The 21,320-nt window shown below is 39.2% G+C and overlaps 2 protein-coding genes across 2 annotated transcripts; both read right to left on the reverse strand.

The window, feature by feature from the left end:
- Window positions 1–261: 261 nt before the first annotated feature.
- Window positions 262–13,546, reverse strand: LOC136763055 (UDP-glucose 6-dehydrogenase). Its single transcript, XM_066716774.1, has 13 exons — window positions 13,452–13,546; window positions 9,206–9,341; window positions 5,826–5,994; window positions 5,364–5,465; window positions 4,469–4,669; window positions 3,823–4,020; window positions 3,564–3,711; window positions 3,040–3,134; window positions 2,664–2,794; window positions 2,420–2,559; window positions 2,042–2,133; window positions 1,837–1,947; window positions 262–1,135 (listed from the first exon to the last, which is right to left on the reverse strand). The coding sequence occupies exons 2-13, from the start codon at window positions 9,310–9,312 to the stop codon at window positions 1,046–1,048; spliced, it is 1,584 nt and encodes a 527-aa protein (XP_066572871.1). The 5' UTR covers window positions 9,313–9,341; window positions 13,452–13,546; the 3' UTR covers window positions 262–1,045.
- Window positions 13,547–16,536: 2,990 nt separating this feature from the next.
- wdr55 (WD repeat domain 55) lies at window positions 16,537–20,581 on the reverse strand. The gene is made up of 9 exons (XM_066716775.1): window positions 20,538–20,581; window positions 20,149–20,220; window positions 19,536–19,675; window positions 19,211–19,311; window positions 18,860–18,947; window positions 18,394–18,573; window positions 17,934–18,033; window positions 17,414–17,583; window positions 16,537–17,004 (listed from the first exon to the last, which is right to left on the reverse strand). Exons 1-9 carry the CDS (start codon window positions 20,550–20,552, stop codon window positions 16,662–16,664), a joined length of 1,209 nt encoding a protein of 402 aa, XP_066572872.1. The 5' UTR covers window positions 20,553–20,581; the 3' UTR covers window positions 16,537–16,661.
- Window positions 20,582–21,320: the final 739 nt, after the last annotated feature.

The following is a 21,320-nucleotide window of genomic DNA, read 5'->3' on the forward strand; positions in this document are numbered from 1 at the left end:
GCTGAAAAAGCATACTCAATGAGACTTCCTTTTTAATAACAAAAATTACATTGTTAATTAGTAGTATTATTACTATTAGTCTGATGTCATAACATTTATTTACATACGAGAACTTGTTAATCCATTAACTGCTAAATTAATTTAAGTTTTGAGATTTCAAAATAAATAAATTAGGATATATATGTTTGTTTTTAGTAGGATTCATTAATTAAAATGATTCAAACAATACACATGTATAAACCTAATAACAGTAGTACAATGTGGGGTGATGAATGCTTATTTATTAATTTAGCTACTTACTACTTATTTATCTATTTACCATCCTTTGCGTATTCAAAATCACTCAGATATAAAAACTACCAATTTAGTGTTGTGAAACCATCAATATCAAGCTGTAACCAAAATAAAGTACAGAATTCCCTTTATAATACACGTTTAAAAAATAATATATTTTTCCTTTACATACTCTACAAGTTTCATCACAGCTTCATGAAAAATACATATTTTAACAATACTGCAAAAAAGTATAATTCCATCATGGACCCTTTATATAGGTTTCAATAGCCTATGTGGAAAACACTGTTTTTCACAGTAATCGTGTTGTAGATCCTCCCAGGTGACACAAAACATTGATTAAACTAAAAACAAAAAATGTCTAAGGAAATAAAAATACAGAAAACATTGTTTTGCATGGAAATCAGTTAAAGTGTTGAAGTGAAAATTCATCTCAATGCAAAAATGAGAATTATTGTTTTTAAGCATATTTATCTGCATAGTACTACAGATCGTATCATGGTCCCTTCATGTAGGAGAAAATACGAGATATTTCCAAACATCCTTTGTTTCTGGGAGACGTTTGAAGATGCAGTCATTCTCTACCACCAGTTACAAAGATTATTGACAAGAGTGCAGTATATGATCCAGTTACATATCCAGAGTAAAATAAACTACAATAATAATTATTATTATAATACTGAATATAAAATTACTCCCTTTCCCACCCAATAAAAATGAACTAAAACTACCCTTCCCAAAACCAAACCTTCTATAGTTTAATTTTTTTGGAGGGGGGAGCTTCTGCGTTGGTGGCTGTGAAGGAAATTCTTTGACTGATTCTCTTGCCAATTATCTCCACCTAGAAAAATAAGAAAAGGCGACATTCACACACGTCTCGATGCACACCTGTCATTTATAACCTCAAACCACTTTTGAATCTTAAAAATACAACAGGCTATGTATAATATGCCATTTAAACCATTTATTATATTGTGACACAGAAACAAACACATACTTTTCGAACACATACTAATAGGGTAAAGTGCAGTAAGCCCTTAGACCTTGTGCTTCAATTGTATTCTCAGCCGACAACATTTTTGTCGAAAAAGAAACTCATGAACTTGGTTTAGTAAGACTGCCTTGCATTTTTGACTGGCAACGTGTTTGCGATTAAAAAAATCTCAATGTTAGTCCACATATCTTCCCCAGGGCAATGTATTCGGCAGGTTGCCCTGGAAACCATTTTCTTATAGCACTGAACAAAAGCCTAAAACAGCACCGCCCCTGATTCGCATCTCATCTGAAGTGCACCAGTTTTAAGAGCAACACCTTTTTATGTCCAAACAAAATGCTGCTAGAGACACACTAATATTATTTTTAAGAATGAAACCCATTACAATATCCATATAACAGTGTACACTCACACACACAACCACACTCACACTCACTCACTCATTCACGCACTCACACACTCACTCACGCACTCACTCACGCACTCACTCACGCACTCACTCACAGACACACACAGACACACACAGACACACACAGACACACAATTACCTGGAAGCCTATCTGTTGTAACTGCTCGTGCAAACTGTCCAGGATTCTTCTACCATCAAATATGAAGGCTGGCTTTAGCATGGCCTTGTAGATCTTCTCATAGTCCAGCTCCTGCACAAGGCAATCACACAGTTAGGTCTCAGTGGGCTCCACACACTAACTGACAGAAGTATGAAGGACTTCAGGTACATTTCCAGTTCCCTACCTTAAACATGTCCCACTCTGTGCAGATCACAATGGCATGAGCATTTTCACAGGCGTCATAGGGGTCATTGGAAATCGTGACCAACCGAGACACTGCAATCGGAGAGAGGCAAGACGGGTCAAGTTGAAAGCTGAAAATGTGAATCTTTAAAACTGATGGTTATCTGACAGCCTTTGGTAGTACAAAGGTTACTGAAAATGGTCAACAGCCTAAAAAGCATCCCGTCAGCGTCCCAAGTTGGGAAATGTGGCAGTCTTTTAATTAAAAACAAAAACAGAAGCAGCTTCCCATTGGTATGACATAATATGGGTTCACTGTGGCCCTTGTAATACGCTAGAGATATCAGAGACGTTCAGTGCTGAACGGCGAACAGTTTACCTCTGTTCGGGTCATCATCAGATGCCGTGGGCTGGGAGAGATCTTGAATGATCTGTTCTTTCTTTACTTTGGGGTCATAAATGTGCAGATGGGCTCCTTCATCCATCAGATACCTGCTAATAGAGATACTGGAGGACTCTCTGCAAAAAAAAAAATAGCAAGATGCGTCATACACCAATATTGAACACAGTAAGCTCGTCTACATGCTACCAACGCTCATTTCAATTGTCCTACTGTCCTGTACCTGGTGTCTCCCGTGTTCTTCTTGAAGGCAAACCCAAGCAGAGCGATCTTCTTGTCAGTCACGGTGTTGAAGAGACAGCCGATGATCCGGGAGGAAAAGCGCTGCCGCTGGTAGTCATTGATTTCTATGACCTGTGATAGAAAACATGGGCACGTTTGGCTTTTCACCTTAGCATGATACAATCTCAGGGCCTCTGAAATTAACTTTGAAAAACAAGACCATCAAATGTATTATTCATTATTTATTTAAAAAGATTAGCTCAACTTTAAATGCCCCTAAATCCATGTTCAATGGTATTAGTACAAGCACATTAACACCTGGGGATTTAAAGGGACCAAGGCAAGAGGCCAGCCTGCTTCAGTGTAGAAAACAGTACCTGCTGCCAGTATCTTGCTACTTCAGGCAGGTTGAGAGCCTCACAGAGGTAGACCAGGTTAAGGACATCTTTCTGGAAACAGCTTCCACCGAAACCTAAATCAAATGACAAAACAAGTGTCAAGCACCGGTATCAGTGTATCCAGTTACCTGGTGCTAATTTAGTCCTACAAACATGATACAAAAATCTGTTCATCATTTTACACAATTAGTCTATCGCCAGAAGTCAGTTATAATAATTAGTTCCCAGACTCCAGCAATGGCCCATTTGCCTTCATAGTCATTAAGAGTTTGTGAGATAATCCATATTCATACTAGTTTCACAGATTTACAGACCTGCTTGGAAAGAAGATGCCAATTAAGCATCCATGCATTATCATTAAGTTTTAGGTGACAAATCCACACTTTTGTGTGTTTTCTTCCTCACCAGGAATGTTAACAGTAAAGGTTTAATCAACAAGGCCTGACACATTTTGATTTGCAGTTAGTTTCCCAGCTCCCCGCCGTCCCCCGGGCTGCACTGACCCACGCTGGCCTTGAGGAACTTGCTTCCGATGCGCTGGTCTGTTCCGATGGCGTGGGCCACCTCCTCCACGTCGGCTCCAGTCACCTCACACAGGGCGCTGATGGAGTTTATACTGCTGATCCGCTGGGCCAGGAAAGCATTGGCAGCCTGCAGAGGAAGTGGGAGAAGGCAGAGTAGGAGTGGAGTTGTTTCTTCTAGGCTTTCAATATCAAATGAAATCAGGTCAGGATTCCAGGAGAGTGAGGGAAGGCATTGTACCAGTTTGGAGAGCTCTGAGGACCATGTGTTGGTGGTGATGATCTTCTTCTTGGGCACCCAGTGCTCATAGATGTTGCGGAGGGCCTCGATCGCCCTTTGACCTTCAGCCGACTCGTCCCCACCGATCAGAACGCGGTCGGGATTTTTGAGGTCGGAAATGGCCGTGCCTTCAGCCAAGAACTCTGGGTTGGAGAGGACCTGCAGCAAAAGAAAACGCATTCATTGAGGGATGAAAAAAGTGTATGTTGACTAAAATATACTCCAGGCATCAGAATGAAAATCGTCTTTCACTACAATATTTGTAATACCATCTCTTGTACTGTAGATATTTCAATTGTTTTTATGCAGTGTGACTAAAACACTCCTGCCAAGACAACACATGATGCACACAGACCTAGAATGTCAAGAACAACCAGTATTTCCACATACTAAATAAAGAGATATTTGAAATCATGCTTTGCATAAGCCACCTCACCCTGAAAAATGATTAACTATGTCTGTCTTCCAAACTACTGTTCTTTCAGGGTGTTTCATTCCATTGTGTGACTGAGGATTATTTAATAGACTTATTTAAATGTTAACTATATCTTACTCCCTAAGAATATGAATCATTTATTTATTTAATAGCTTCCAAATCTGGAGTTACCTGAAAGTTGAGACCGGATCTGGTGTTGGCGTTAAATATCCTCCGAATGCTCTCTGCAGCTCGTACAGGGACCGTGCTTTTCTCCACCACGATCTTGCATCCGGTAGAAACCTCTGCTATCTGTCGAGCGCACGCCTCGATATACTTCAGGTCTGCAGCTCGGCCTTTGCCAATCCCAAACGTCTTTGTGGGGGTATTTACCTGAAAACGGGCCGCAAAGCTTCTCAGTTATTGTCGGTCAATGTGTGCCAATTGGCTCTTGAATTACAATGCATTTCTAGTTCTTGAAAAACAGACTAATCTAGTGGTGCAAAAGCAGTTAAATGCAAAATTGAATCGGAATTGTGTGTATTGTTTTAATCAGTTGGCCCATTGCTTTTGCCAAACGTATACTACATTATTGATAAGGGTGTATAAGAAGGAGGCAAGCCTAGTGCACAACTGAGGCATTAAAAGAAAGATCAGAGATAAAGTATAACAATATCCATGCTAAGGGACTCTTTCTGTGCTTCATCAGCATTCAGAATAAAAGCATTGATATGTTGCTGGAGAAAATCTATTTTTATATCTTAAACTCTCAGCTCCAGATGATTATTTACTTACTTCTACATAGTGTCCAATCTTTTAACAAATGATGCCTGAAGTCTTTGGAAAACTACCCCTAGAGTAATGAAAGAAATAAGTCTTCCTTTATTGCAAAGGCAATTGGGAGGTGGGAAGCATGTGTATTGTGTGAGGTTTATGGGGTGCAAAGGAGGGTGATTAATTAGCAAATGCATGTTCAATGTGTTATGCTTGTAGGTGTCAAATCCCTTACAGTACAAGAAAATACACTGAATAAAAAAAGTCCAGGCGCACTATAATGACACTATGTTAATGTTGATATTTTCCTTACTGATATAAAGACTAGGTCTGCGTCCTTAATGGCATTGTTGATGTCTGTGGAGAAGAAGAGATTGACCCCTCGGCACGAATCCACCACTTCCTGAAGGCCAGGCTGTGGACACAACGAACAACAGTGAAAATTAGCTCCAGACTTAATAGAAGCTTCTTTTCAGAACTGGTTGAAGGTGTTTTTCCCCAAAAGGACACACTAATGAAAAAACACTAAATTTAGACCCATGCTAGAACATAAGATTGCATATATTAAAACCTTAGACTTAACAACTTGGCATTGAGATTTTAAATAGACAAATGATATGAACAGTAACTTGCAGTAAAAGACTCAACTTGACAAACATATATAAATAAGACTTGAGTAAATGTGTGTCGTCAGATGAATTCCCCTTGAATTCCTGTAAGGCAGGAATTTGGGTAGAACACATTCTTCAGATGACCCTTTTCCTTGAATTATTACCTCAAAAATGGGAAGGCTGTCTGAATTCCAGGCTTTAATCCTCTCCTCGTTCACGTCCACCACTGTGACTGTGACCTCAGGGCACATCTGGGCGATGACACTACAGGTGGGCCCCCCGACGTAGCCCGCCCCAATACAACAGATCCTCTTCACCTGCACCATTGTCTGTCTGTGATAAGAGATATGGGGGAGGGGATCAGTCCAAATAAACCTTCATTAAACAGGCATTTCATGGAAAATGTGTATTTTTTAATCCATAGACCATGACCGTTGCAGATCAACCCACATTGCCAGTACCAGACGCCGGCTCTTAATGCGATTATAATTTTAGAATATTTTATATGCAATTCATTTCGATGCTTTCCCCCAGCTGTCAGCTTTCCCCAGTAGAAGTAACAGAGAAGTAACAGTCAACGTGACGTGCTGAACTAATAAAGGCATAGGGAGGCTAATGAGATCAGGGTGAAGACTTTAGACAAATTTCACACTCTATAATAGATCTCAATTGTGACGTTGGATAAAAAGCAGAGAGATTTAGAGCAGACGATGATACAATTAACAGCCAACACATTGTGGGCATATTCAGCTGGGAGAAATTTTTTCCAGATAAAAACATCATCAGAATCCTGACTGAATGTTAAAAAGCACAGCATCGTTACATATATATTCCCACCTAAACTACTAAGTCTACCTTTCCCACAGACTAGTTTCCCCAGCTGACTATATGACTGAATTATATTAAAAAGGGTCACTGTATTATTGCATCCACCTGTCCCTCCAGAGATATCAACCTTCCCCCACAATGCCTTGCTTTCATTCCTGGAGCCGCTCCTCCATTCTCCGGCTCCTCTGCCACGCAGCCCGCTGGCACACTGGCCCCTGTGTCTGGTCTCTCAGCCAGCACGGCACTCTCACACTGCACAGAGCCCCACTCAGAGTACCACAGGGACGTGCATGCTAGCCAAGGCTGCCGAATTTAACCTGGAAGTCCACAAGAGCTTCTTTATGTCCGTGTCCAGGAGCACGGCAGCTCTCTCTCTCTCTCTCACACACACGCAAAGTGTTCAGTGGTGCCAGTTTGTCAAGGCAGTGGTTTGTGGTACTTCCAATAGTCAGACCAGGCTGGGCAGACTCACCAAAAATAAAAACGTACAGCTCAGGGTTTTTTTTTTTATTTTTATAATTGGCAGAACAGATCTGCCATATAGTTATAAAGTAGATGTATTTTGAGATATACAAAAATATTCACTCAGTAATTTCTCCGAATTGCACAAGAACATTTATTAAGTTGTATACCCATAGCAATCCACAGTAGAGTTTCCGATTATGTCACTTGAATGAACTATTGAGTAATTGTGAAATGTACGGTCCTGCATTTAAATTTGTACGTGCTTTCCATCGTGTTCTATAGTTTTACATTTCCTTTCCCAGTAGGCATAACTTTTACATGTCTAGCACAAAGTCAAAATGAGAGCGTTTGATATTTTCCGTAATTCTAATCCAAGCCATCTGTAAATATAGGCACATAAACTGATTGCATCCTCACAATGATGGCCTTGATAAACCCTGACACATGACAATAGTTATAGGTCCAGGTGCTTTCCCAGTCTTTGAGAAAGACAATGAGGGATCTGTAAAAGTACTTGCTTAGAAAACCTGTTTCGACTTGTCAGCAACATTTAATGGACTACAATTAATTTAACTAAGCCTTATTCTGATTTTATACATTGCGTAGTTGTATTTCCACTCAGGAAAAATATATACATGAATAAATAAATATTCATATAAAGTGACGAATAAATCACTTCAGCAAATTTTGATTTAAACTAAACAACTTTCTAGGAATACAAACATGAAGAAATTGCAGACCAAATAATGAGGTCTACGTCACAGTGCCAACTTCTATTCAAAACATATTATTTTGGTAAAGTCATTCTAACAGTGTAAAGTTACAGCGTCGTTTATTTTCACAATGCTTCCCAACTACAGGAAGAACAGCAGAGCAGTTAGAAGCAGAAACAGGAGGAAGCCATTTGGTTCACCCCCGTTTATTATTCCAAAGACCTTGTCAAGCTGAGTCTTGATGGACTGCAGGGACCCGGCTCCGGCAATCTGGCTGTGTAGTTTCTCTGATATGCCCTCAACTCTTTGTTCTCACTGGTCTAATTGCTTGAACTCCCAGTTGAGTCCTTTTGTATTGGTCTGGGTTGACTCAATAGCATATGCATAGTTCTAACACTACATACAAATCACAGCAAATACCAACATTTACACATGTTCTTTTGCAGTATCGGGTAGCCTAACTATAAAAAGACATCCTGTGGTTATTCCTCTGAAGAAGAAAAAACAGAGGAATGTATTGGGGGAAACCCTATGGCAGTACCACCCTGATTTAAATGTCATTATGGATTAAACGTTTAAATGTATGAGAGTGAGACTAGCAGTCCCATTGCATTTTGTAAGAATAGTTTTTCACTGAAAGTATCCAGAACTTCAGAATTCTTATAACTTAAGAATATTAATCTTCAATGTAAATGTAAAATGTATATTTGCTAGACTGTGGAACAAGCTATTCATTAACTATACGTTGTCTGTGCCAATAGTACGTTCAGACACACTAGGGAGATTACAGGTTATTCAGTATTTAACCAAAACAAAAGATCACTATTCAATTTCCAGCTCTCTGGTATTTATTTATGCACTGCTTGCCTGTTGAAACACATGAGATCAGTCTTAAAAAAAAAAAGACACTATTCACACTTCTCATTTTAACATCTACTAAGCGAAGTAAAATATTGACTGATGTGACCGAAAACCAAAGAAAATGCGTCAGAACCCCGGGACAGCCAATCAGACTGCAGGAGGGCGGGACTTCATGTAGTAATTGGACCCAGCCAAGTTTCTAATGAATGAAAACCCTGTTGCCAACTGGACACCTCACTGACCCAAAGACTGAGACCAGGGTTACGTGCGATTTGTGCCAGAAAAAAACGTGTTGGGTTATCTTACTAAAATGCTGAAACAGATATAACTAACTAGGGAGAGCACATGCACAAATACCGTTACACAACACAATAATCTGTTCATCTTTAAAAGTAGCCAACAGCGGAATAAAGAAAAAAAAAGTTTCTGCATCTGAGCTCTACATTCATACATTGAAAAAGGCAAACATGAAAGCACGCATGCACATGCAGTCAGTACAGTAAGTTGCCTTACCCCCAAATGCCTCTACAATCTGAATCTAAAATCAAATCAAATCAAATAAGCGCTGCTTATACCTCAGAAATGAGGCTGTTGGATACAACAATTCAACTGCTTCATTGCAACAACACAGGGTTCAGTTAAAGGCTAATCAGAAATGCACAGTAATAGAAAATCACCTCTCTTGCGTGCAGTCGATGCGGCTGCGGCTCCTCCGGCTCTGGGCAGCAGCTCTCCGCAGCTGAGCTCTGCACTCCGCAGCTGCAGGGGCGGGACGCAACGTCATTTCCTCAGAGCTTGCGTAAGGATTGAGCCCTGTGGCAGAGTTGCTGTTAAGATGTGGTGTTAAGTTGGCTGCTGCTTGAAAGTTATGTTTTGTTCTTTAAAAGATGCTGCTGCCCATTTCTGAAACTCATCTTCAAACTGATACTCCATATACATGGTGCATTCTGTTTCAGGCATGTCTAGCCATGCTTTGTCTTTGTAAAATGTACATGACAGTACTAAAACACCATCAACGACAACAATATTAAAATGATTTGTGTGTTAAATAAACACAAGGTATGGCCAGTGATACCATAGCAAACGTACTGTGACAAATGCATGTATTAGGTGTGTATTAATTCACCAGGCAGTTAAACACTTAATGCTAATGGTATAATTGCCATCATTATTTTTCATGATGGGTTTGTTGAATTGCATGGCTTTGAAAGGTATGTCCCAGCTTTTCTTATAGTTCCTTAATTTAGCTGTAGTTTACCAGTTCAGTTTAAATTCAAATTCCATTTCCAGAATTTGCTCCTCTGAGAGAACAGCCTCCATTTACTGAGAGTTTGAGAATTATTTCCTTGTGTTATAGTAAGCGACAAGGAAAAAACCTTACCATTAAACACAATTATGAAAACCTGTTTCTTTTAGCCCTGTGGGGTACATTGTGCTGATAAATGTGTAATAGGAATGCATACATAGACACATACTAAAGCAATTATTGTGCTCTTATATTAAGAGTGGGTGAAGTGGCTATATAACTATAAGATGGTGGAAGAACCATGAAATTCAGTGGATCTTCCTTTTTTATTATGCCCAAAGGGAGTCTATGCATTTTAAGTGCTCCAAATGTTAAACAACCAAATCTGTATTACATTTATGTTTTTTATTCACTTTTAATATATTTTTAAAACAATAGCATTTCAATGAAACTGTCTGTTATATATATATATATATATATATATATATATATATATATATATATCCTTTCCACAAACCAGGTGTGGGGAAATCAAAATCCTGACCTCGAGGTAATGTTGCCCTGGTGTAATAGGTGTCATAAAATGTACAGATAAGGAACCTAGTAATTGAGGGCTTCAGTTTTTTAGGTTTTTTGTGTGAATTGCCTCTGGCTATTGTCATCACTTGTGTTCTGTATAAATCAGTACAATACATTTATTTACGGTTTAATTGTAAAATTAAAACTTTTTTTTATTAACAAATAGCAAATAGCAGCTGAAAACAAATCTATCTTGCCATGGAGTGGCATGCATTCGAACCATGGTGAGCAAATCAAAATGTACACATTTTTTACCTTTTAATCATGTTATATTTACATTTCATGATTTTTATCATGACGTTTTAAGCCTTTTATTCCCCTAGGAAATCCTATTCCTAAGACTTCTTTATCAACATGATACGAATTGGTTAACCAGTAGCTTGGTAATGAGATACTAATGAGAGAAATAATCTCATTACAGTGTGGTTTTCTTTACAACACAATAGAGATTTCTTTTGTACAAGATGAGGGTACCAACATAATTATTGCAGGGACTACTAGAATACTATCAACAGGCCCCTCTCTCTTGTTTAGACACAGATGCTTCATGTTTGGGTGTTGTGTGGAGTCTTACAAATATAAATATGTGAATATATTAAATATAAGACCCAGAGTGAATCACAAAACTGGGAAGTGTGAGAGAGGGAGAGGGGGAGGTGAGGATCAATGCAGCGGAAAGCTGAGATAAAAAGAAGCTGGTAGGGGAAGGGGAACTATATGCAAATGCAAACACCTTTGAGTTTACAAATACAAGACTCTATTTCCTGGCACAAATAAAATAAACTGAAATTGAAAGTCAGGGATAGATGTTTTTGCCAAAGCCACCTATACACGTTTCAGTACCCTGACACTTTTTTTTATTGTATTTGTTTTATCTTACGATCTCAAAAGCTGCTGGAAGGCAATTGTGTCTGTTTTGGTTATTTAGAGGTTTGCCTCTGAGCTGATTGGCACAGGATTTGTGATAAGTTCAATCAAGAATATCTGAAATCTGTTGTGTGTTCCTGTTAAGAATGCATACCAAGGTCTGTTTTTTTTTTTTTAAGATATTTAAAGTAACTAAAAATTTTGACGCAACAAGAAAATTAAAGATGACACAGTGAAAGTCTTCAAAGATTAATTACAATATTGAATACAACACTTAAGAAATTAGAAATTATACTCTAATGAAACTTCACAATTGGGTTGCATTAATCCGCACACTGGGCAATATTATGCTGCAAAAGCCAATATTTTCTATAGAATGTAAAATGTAATTTTTACTGCAGTATGATCACCAGTATGAACAATGAAAATAAAATCATAGTGGTTTCAAACATTACATTTACATTACATTTAAATTAAACTTGTGTGATCTAGATTTATTATATTTCAAAGTATACTCTATATTTTCAATGTATAGTATTTGCAACCCAGTAAAGATGACATTTCCACAGGACGAATGTTTTTTCTTGTACTCTCTTGAGTCTCTTGAAATAAGAGATCAACTTAACTGCATAGTAATGTATTTACATAACACAACACATCTGATTACCTTTGGTGTGGTTTTCATATGGAGATAATTGCTTGTCTGAAGGAAACATTTGATCCCCACTCTACTTAAACTGTTCAATATTTACTTTTATCTTGACTTTTATGTGTCCTTCTCTGTGTGTTTCTCTTCAAACTCAGTTTCTCTCTTGCTGTTGTGTGTATTTATCCAAGCTATGAGTCAGGGAAGACAATATTTTCATAGTCTATTAAACTTTTCTACCATAATATCACTGGCCTCTTTAATCAGTGCACTTTGGTGTTAGTGCTCATCCATGGCATAAGTACTAAATGTTTTACTCTTCCGGTTTAAAGTAGAAACAACCATGTATCGTGGCTTGCAGGATGGTTTAATTCCTGAACATACTGAGGTCTGACTGACATTAGAAGTAACAGCACTTAACTAACGAGCAGAATACAAAATGTGAGTTTCAGAACGCCTTGCATAATTTCGCATCGGCTTGCCTGATTGGGCGATTTCACAGCTAATTGGGCTTGTTATTTTTTCATTGTGCGTGATAAATGGCTTTGGGCAGGTACCTATAATTTGGGCTACTTTTTTTTCAAATTCCAAATGATGTGTTATTGTGTTGAATACGAAAGTGTCAGAAACTCAAAAAGTTGTTTTCACTACTGTTGCTAAAATGTCTCACATCCTAGGATCTCAGACTCTGCATAGCCTCTGACTAATGTCACCCATGGGGAATGATCTTCTCAGAAAGATTGAAGTGAAAACTTGGCTCAGTTGGTTTGCTTCCATGCAGAATGATCCACAAGCTTGTGACTGAATCAACTGTGTACAAGACCTACCTCTCACTCGAAAATGTAGACTGCTGTTTTAATTGACTTGTTTGTTTATTTTTAATACAATCAGGGGTAAATAGATTCAATACATAAATATTTGCTTGAAAGAATGGGAGAGGGTTTATTTTTGTAAATGAAGTGGAGAGATTTACATATTGATTTACTTTGGGTTTGTAATAAAAATAAATGAGTCTGGTTTTGGGATGGAATATTAATGATTTTGTGCCTTTTGATTTCTGGCAACACTTTTGTCTGTCGTACTAGAAACTGACATTGAAGGCTTTCAATCTGGTATGAGCATCTTTCATATTCATAACACAAATAAGAGAATTAATGATTCCTACCAACACACGTGCCCTTTTACCTACAACATTGTGTTTTGTTAAGTCACAGGGCCAGAGAAAAGCTTGAAGCTACATTGTTTAAGTAGGATACAGGATTTGGGACTGGAGAATAACCTCTCATTTTCTAGCCCACTTAAATAGTTCTGAACTGGCCGCAGTGACCTCATCAGCTGGTTTGCCGACAAGGAAAGTGACTGCAAGTTAGAGAAAGAAAGTTACCATATAATCTACTCATTCAAGAAGGAGAAACAAGAAAGAGATGGGTTAAGGGTTAAGATCAAATAAAACATTTACTCACTCGACTGACAATTGTTAAGGACAGTCTAGTGATAGGAAAGAAACATTGATGTCATCTCGCTCTGATCGGAAACATTTCTAGAGCGATAACGATGCTCTGCAACTTCAGTTTCAAGGGCCTACCGTTAATCAAAGTGTCACCGATTGCTTCATCCCTGGCTCTGTTAAGAATTAAGGAGAGAAACACAAGCCAGTGAGCAGATATGAGTCGAGAGCCGGAGTCATCGCCGCAGGGTGGACACGGCGGGCCTGATCACATCCAGATGGAACATCTCACTCAGCAGGGGCAAGGCTCCAGTTTACGGCGATGGGTCATTCACCATTACGCACGCAGTTGCCACACCCCTGGGTATTTTTGTCTTGCTTTATATTCCAAGAAAGAACAAAGTCAGACTGCAGTCACATCTGCGGAGCACTGTTACAGGCAGATTCAACCAAGTTGAAGTGTGTTAAAATGGTCATGTACCTCTTGATTTTATCTTGAAATAAAGAAATAAAGAATGATAAAACTACGGGCTATTGTTGTATTGAACACAAACATTCCAGTGGCCAATGCCCTGATTGAAACCATGTGGTGAATGTGAAAACTGACTGCCTTACATACTGCATTGTCATTCAGTCCATGATTTATTATAGGTTTAATACAGTTTCTCCCCAAATGTTGTCTTTCAATACCACTAAACTAGAAGCTAGAAGGCTCACTGATTGCGCTGCCCCTTCGCAGGCCTCTTCGAGTCCAGTGCTCTCTTTGTTGGGTCTGTTGCCATGCCAGCAAGGCAGTTTCACGCGAGGAGGCCTGCTCTCCACATGAAGTCGTTTAAGTCGCCCCCTGCCCCCTTCTCTCTCCCGCCTCAAACAACTCTTTATAAGAAAGTGGAGAAATATGAACCGCAAGAAACTACAGCTCAAATCAATTAACCCGAAGTTGCTGTTTTTCCATCTTTCGTCACTTTGTTTATATACCTTATACACCCCATTCATATACAAAAAAAAACAATAGAAAGGTTTATGATAACGATATGAACATTGATCACCACACACAAAGCCTTTAAGGATAATCATGAAGTTGAAACATTTCTAATTAACAATATATGAATGTGACTTAATTATGTAAGATTGACGTCTGTGGGGTATTTATTTTACATTTGATCTATTCATTTTTAATTGGGAGTAAGTCTGGAGTCAAAGCTTATTATAGCTTTGCACTGACCAAAAATATGACCAGGAAATGATTGCCCTAAACAAATAGAACTACAGTGTTAAAGGCCACAGACGAATGGAGTCCAATGCAGACTAATTGCTGCCCATTGGTCCTTGAAATAGCTTTTGACATGTTGGTTTATTGAAATTCCAAACAAGTAATAAAGTAAGACGATTCAGAGCAATTAGCTCGTCCACTGGCACTGGCGTGGGGCTCTATACGAACACAGGAATTTGGAGATGTTCATTTATATATGCGGTAAAACAGTTAAATATCAAAGCCTAGAAGAACCACAGAGGAAATGGTTTCGCTTTTAAGCCCCGTCATTACAACTAAACAACAATAAAACGTAAAAACCCATCATTATCTCATGCTTGTCTGACCAAAATATTCCATGGAATGTGTTAAGTACTTCCTACGTCCTTTATATTGTACCCATTTCTTTAGTAAGTAGTAGGTTTTTACCTCATACTTTCAGCACCCTCAATTAGGGCCGATATCTATTCACACAACTTTATTTGTAAAACTGTAATCCCTACTCCTCTGTTAAACCTAACCTTTAAGGTAGGTGTACAGCCAGGGTTGTTCAAGGTTTGGGCAGGATTCAACGATAGACTTTATGGTTTCTGGTAAGGTTTTAAATGGAATGAACACAAGTAGAAGTCATTAGTAATGAGTATACACGAGTTTGAACAACCCCAGGTGAGATATAAACTGTAGAAGGCCAATAAATGTTGACCTGTTGGGCAGAGAGAACAACGACCTGGCCAGGGGGACGAGGCAATCAAGTCAGGGTCCGTCCTAGTTTTGTGAGATGGTGTACTCTATAGCCGTTATCTCTACTGACTTTCCCCTTACACCCAAAAACGTCATCCACAATATCACTTCAGCAGGATGTCGTGTGGAGGGTGGGAACACATGGACTGTCACTATAAACAAACACAATACAATCCAAAACAGAGGCTGCACACTAAGAAGAGCCATTTGTCTTACATAACAACAGGTCACACGCTAAACTGAAAGCAAACACGAGCCTTCAGCAGAAACCACAAGCGCAATTTAATAAGGCCAGAGGATTCCCTCTAGGTGTGGGATTGACTTATTAACTCGCACAAAGAAGGTGCATTCTCGTGCGCCGCACCCCCCAGTGAGAAAGCACCTGTAATAAAAACGAGTTATTTGCAGCCACGGCCCTAATACCTACTTCATGGTTCCCTGAGAAACACCTCTACAACGTCACACTGAGACGTGAGCACAATCCATGTTCAAGTACAGACAAAACACTAAAAAAATATGAAAACTATCTTAATCACCCAGATTTCCTGAAGGAACTGGGTAAATGTTGTCAGTTATCTTGATTAGCAGCCTCCCAGTTCAGACTACACAAATCTTTGGACACACGATCACATCTATCGACCTCCCCCACGCTGAACTTACCCAGTAACATTTACGAGGGACCGAAACTGAGAGTCTAAGAAAAAACTTTTACCATAAGCAATCCTGGTGTGCGTCAGGTATGGCTTTACTACAGGGACATCATTTGTACTTGATGTGCTCTGATAATAAACCACAAATGTACACACTGAATCTCGGAGAAGCTTCACTGGGAAAGGCTCTCGGTGTAATGGAGATTTTAACACGCCAGTGAAAGACTTGGAAAGGGTCATTTGTGTCAATTGCCTCTGCAGAACTGCATTTGCATGAAAGCTTTTATGCGTGTCCTCATGTGCAGTAATAGAGGCCCTCTGAGATATCATTCCAACTCTGCCTCCGAAATGTTATACTTTATTTATTCGAGGCCTAGATTTACAGCCATTAAACGTATCACAATACCCTGTACAAGCTCACATCACCAGCACATAAAAACTAGAGAGAGAGAAACTACACAAAGACATCTGGTCTCATTATGGAAGTGCTTATGAAGGCCTCTTAATTCACCACTTCCTCAAACGGGGATCAGAGGACATGCAACGCTTCAAATATTAGTGGTTAATAAAAAAAGACCTGCACACTTTACTTTACTTTAATAGATTCAATTATTACACAATTAAAAAACTGTACAGTGGCTCCATTTTGGATCTTCAGAAGGCAGTCCCTGACCGAAACCATCTGGGCTCCTTCTCCTCCAGTCTTTAGTCACTTCCGCTGTCGCTGTCACTATCAGTCTGTTCCTCTCCCTCCTCCTGCTCTCCTTTCTTCACCTCCGTCTCCTCCAGCAACCCGGAGAAGAAATCGTCTCCGGCCCCGAAGGCTTTCTTGCTCAGAGACTTGAGGTTGCCCCCTTTCTTCTTCCTCTTGCGGTAGTCGCTGACGGTGATGTCACTCAGAGAGGAAATGTCCCAGAACTTCACTTTCTGGTCGTGGGCGCAGCTGGCCAGGAAGCGCCCCTCGTACGACTTGGCGATCTGCTCGATGGGCTCGCCCACGTGCTGCCCAATGCTGCCGATCACCCGGTTCGGGAGCAGATTGATCGCCCTAAAAGAAAAAAGAGAATTAACAGTTTTACTTTAAAAACCCATCTCTGGACACAGTTAGTCACCTCAAGAAAAATCTGTTTTTTTGTTTTTGTTTTAAATGAACAGGATTACATATGAAATACACAGAAGTTTCGCTGTAAAAACACAGATAAAGTTGTTTAATCATTTTTGTAATTACTATTCGAAATGCAAAGATATCTCAGTGTCTCTTGATTTTGGGAAAACAGATGAGATTAATTCTCCTTTCTAAGCACAATCAAGACACTTCAGTTTAATATTTGTTTTAAAGTAAACACGCCCTCTATTGGCCAAACAAGGTAACTTGTCTCCTTCTGGAGAAATTCAAAATTCTTAGCGAATGAAAGGCGAGCTTGTTCACGTAGCTACTGCACCTTCCTTCTTCTCACCTTATCACTCCATCCATGGAGGCCGCACAGAGTATACTGTCTGTGATGGGAATGATGCTCTCAATGGACTCAGCCTTCAATGCAAACCGGTCACTGGTGGCCCCAAACCCATTCCAGTTAAACAGGTAGATCATCCCCTCACTGGAACCACAGGCCACCTTCCTGCCTCTCTGTTGGCACAAGTTTGGTACGCAGATATGGGTGAAGACTGGCAGACAAAATACAGGGCCTTAGCACTCAAAACACCTGAGCAAAATGGCTACTTTCACTTATTTTCAACAGAGGAAATCTATCAAAGAAAATCTTCTATTGATGCTCATAACTTCAGAGAATTTCAGGATATCTGTCATTGGCCAATTCATGCCAAGAACTTCAGGTCCATTTCTGCCGTTAAAAACATTGCTGATTCATTAAAAGCAGTCTGAATTAGACAGAACATAACCAGCTATCATTCATCTGTGGGAATATATGTCTTCTGAACTTGAGTCCAGTGTGTAAGCATCTTTTTCTTGTCTCTTACCTTCATGATGGAAACTGATGTCAGGTCTCCACTCTGAAACTCTGACAGGAGATCAAAGCGCCTTCTTTTAATGTTAAACACGCCCATTGTACCATCGCCACTGTAGCAGAGAGGGGGTGAAAGAGCCATACATCTTTGTTTACTTGTAGAAAACATTCCCAACAGATCATGTTGCCCAGCTCCCATGGGGCACCATTTTGAAATTGCCATCCCTATGGTGTTTCTATGACAGACAGCAGCTGGATATCTGTGCATTAAATTAAACTAAATTACATTTGTCCAGCAGTATATTCAAGATATGCAAATCTTCAATGATAGATCACTTCAACGTAATACAAGACAAAAGGCATAGCATATAGCTAGTTCAAAATAGGCAATGTGAATACACAATGCACCTCTTTATTATTTCAGAGTCATTTGATGGAAGTATAGTGTGCAGCTATCTTTTTACAAATGGCACCTCGTGGTCAACAGGATCTTCTTGCTTTGGTCGATGGTCATGTCGCTGATGTACTCCTCGTGCTGTTTCATCTCCATGAAGGCCGTTCCTCTCCTCAGATCCCACACTTTTAGAAAGCCATTGTCATCTCCTGTTGCCACTATGTTTTCGTCGACCAGCAGCATGCAGTTTATAGGATAACTGAAGAGATCCACAAAATACACAAATTAAGCTTGGATGAACAGCTGCAAGCGCTTGAACAAAATCCTTCTAAAAACATCACTTAGTTAGGCATGATGGAATATTAGTATTTAAATCATGCACTAAGATCTTACAAGGATTAAGAAAGAACAGGACAAACCTGGAGAAACCTGTCCAAAGTAACTCAAATAGGGGGCTAGAGAATACCACTGATTGAGAATACATTAAATTAGCGGTCTACTGGTGCGATAGCACAGTGGGGCCTGTGTACTTTTTCTGTGCCTACCTGTGTGCCTTTGATATCCTTGTCACAAGCTTGCCTTTCTCCACATCCATTATATGGACCGATTTATCCTTAGAGATGCTGAAGAGCTCTGAGGAGATACCAAGAAACACAACCGAACTTAAGCGAGGAACTCAAAAGCATCACTATTACCCTTCAAATTCGCAAGTGAATGTGGTCAGTGAAGTGCAACACTTTTCACCTGTGGTTCCCACCTAAGATCACATAATGTGGAAGTGTTTTCTCACTGTTTTGAGAATGATGAGAAGATGAAAGATATGCAACTGGAGTGCAAACAGTAGGTAAAAGCATGTACAAAACAAACTATATACATTGTAATATGGTGGCACTCACTCTCGCCATCGTGTGAAAAGGCCACTTCCCTGCAAGATTTGAGATGATGTCCAGAGGACCACAGCTCCTTGTTTTCTCCTTCTGTGCAGGAGTATGCATATCTGAAAACAAATATTGACCCGTCAGCTGAAACTAATACACAAAATATATTTTAAAAACAATTTTGTAAGACATTAGCATACATGTATATTACATTATTTTAACAAATGCATTTACAAATAATCTTGCCTTAGTGAATAAGGGTGAGCATGATCTTAAAAGCATTTGAAGACTGATGCAAATGTGTGTGACTCCAAGCCTGTGGCAGTGCAACTGAAAACCTTACACATAAATATCTCCATCGAGGTCCCCGGCGGCCAGGATGTCACGGCTAGGGTGGAACGCTACTGTGTTCACAATGGCGTCAAACTGGATGTCTTCTGGGGTTTCACGTATTTTAGGTTCTTTGGGTTCCTCTGGCTCTTCCTAATGCAAACAGGAGCAAGGGATCGCAAGGTTGTGGTTGTGACTTTCCTTACTGCGGACACAACTGGTTACATTTTCGTATAGCAGTACAACACCATTCTGAATAGCATAAGATCATCAATTTTGATCTGTTTATTATTATTATTTTGATGGGCTGTCATATTTGACTAAAGCAGATCCAGTAAGGAATTGTAAAATGTTACACACTGTAGACTAACATTACAAATAACAGAATAGAGTATGATATAAATAAGTGAAGCAAAATATTGTACACAACAGAACATTTAACACATGTGTGGCATGCATATAACCCGTCGAAATAAAATGTGGTCATGGTTCATTCGTATCAGATAGTGCAAATCAGCATACAACGTAATAAACGTTAGTAGTTTGCAAAGCCTGGAGAACCGCAGACGTCAGCAGCTGGTTAGATGTCTGTTATGGGTTCAATGTCCATGTTCGTGTCTATGTACCTGTCCATCACCGTCACTGTCCTCTATGTCAGAGTCGTTTTCTTCAGACACGGCGCTCGTCCCCGCATCCACCTGAAACAACCATCATGATATGAGTTGAAATGTTTATTTTAATCGACAATTCGAGGCAAAACTCTGATGCAACCTGTGACCAAATACCTAAATGCCATACTGAAATATAATATATAAAAACCTAAATACGCTGATATACTTTATTGAATACCTTTTCTACCAGTGTTCATCACACTAGCACCGACAACACACAACTTATGCAAGATATGTATACTATTCGCCCTAAGTTAAAAACTAAATGTGGCATTTTAATAAATATTACTTTTAAAATCTCCATTGTATTTTAAATTACTGTATAAGATCTCATGTGTTCCTACCATGGACGCGGCCATCTTGGAATGATCTACGTAACATCCGGTTATTAGAGACTCTAACCGGTAGTAGCAGCACTGCATCTATTACAAACGATCGCTTATAGTGACCTGCATACTACAATTATATATATATATATATATATATATATATATATATATATATATATATATATAGTGTGTGTGTGTGTGTGTGTTTCTGATTTCTGGAAGGTTAAATTAATTGTGTATTCTGTAGCTTAAAATACAATACATAAATCTGTATAGATCATAATTACAACCCCAATTCTGAAAAAGTTGGGACAGTATGGAAAATGCAAAACAACAAACAAAAAGAGTAATTTGAAAATTCAATTCACCCTGTACTATATTGAAAACACATTATTAACACATTACTTGATGTTTTACATTGTGAATTTAATTTATTTTTGAAAATATACACTAATTTCAAATCTGATGACTGCAACACACTCCAAAAAAGTTGGGACAGTACATTTTATACCACTGTGTAACATCACCTTTTCTTCTAATAACACTTATTAAGCGTTTGGGCACTGAAGACACCAGTTGGGTAAGCGGAATTTCCCCCATTCATCCATTATGCATTTCTTCAGCTGCACAATTGTACAGGGCCTTCGTTGCCTTATTTTGTGCTTCATAATGCGCCACACATTCTCAATGGGAGACGGGTCAGGACTGCAGGCAGGCCATGCCAGCACCCGCACTCTCTGCTTACACAGCCATGTGCTTGTAATCTGGGCAGAATGTGGTTTGGTGTTGTCCTGCTGG

This window comes from Amia ocellicauda, chromosome 11 (assembly GCF_036373705.1).
Source record: "Amia ocellicauda isolate fAmiCal2 chromosome 11, fAmiCal2.hap1, whole genome shotgun sequence".
In the NCBI taxonomy this organism is placed as follows: domain Eukaryota; kingdom Metazoa; phylum Chordata; class Actinopteri; order Amiiformes; family Amiidae; genus Amia; species Amia ocellicauda.

Coding starts and splice junctions, on each gene's coding strand:
- LOC136763055 (XM_066716774.1), bottom strand. CDS start 9,312: ATGACGTTGCGTCCCGCCCCTGCAGCTGCGGAGTGCAGAGCTCAGCTG. Junction 2,560..2,663: donor AAGAACACGGGAGACACCAG/GTACAGGACAGT, acceptor TTTTTTTTGCAG/AGAGTCCTCCAGTATCTCTA. Junction 1,136..1,836: donor TACAACAGATAGGCTTCCAG/GTAATTGTGTGT, acceptor TTATTTTTCTAG/GTGGAGATAATTGGCAAGAG.
- wdr55 (XM_066716775.1), bottom strand. Junction 18,948..19,210: donor CTTTTCACACGATGGCGAGA/GTGAGTGCCACC, acceptor GTATCTCCTCAG/AGCTCTTCAGCATCTCTAAG. Junction 18,574..18,859: donor AGGATATCAAAGGCACACAG/GTAGGCACAGAA, acceptor GGATCTCTTCAG/TTATCCTATAAACTGCATGC.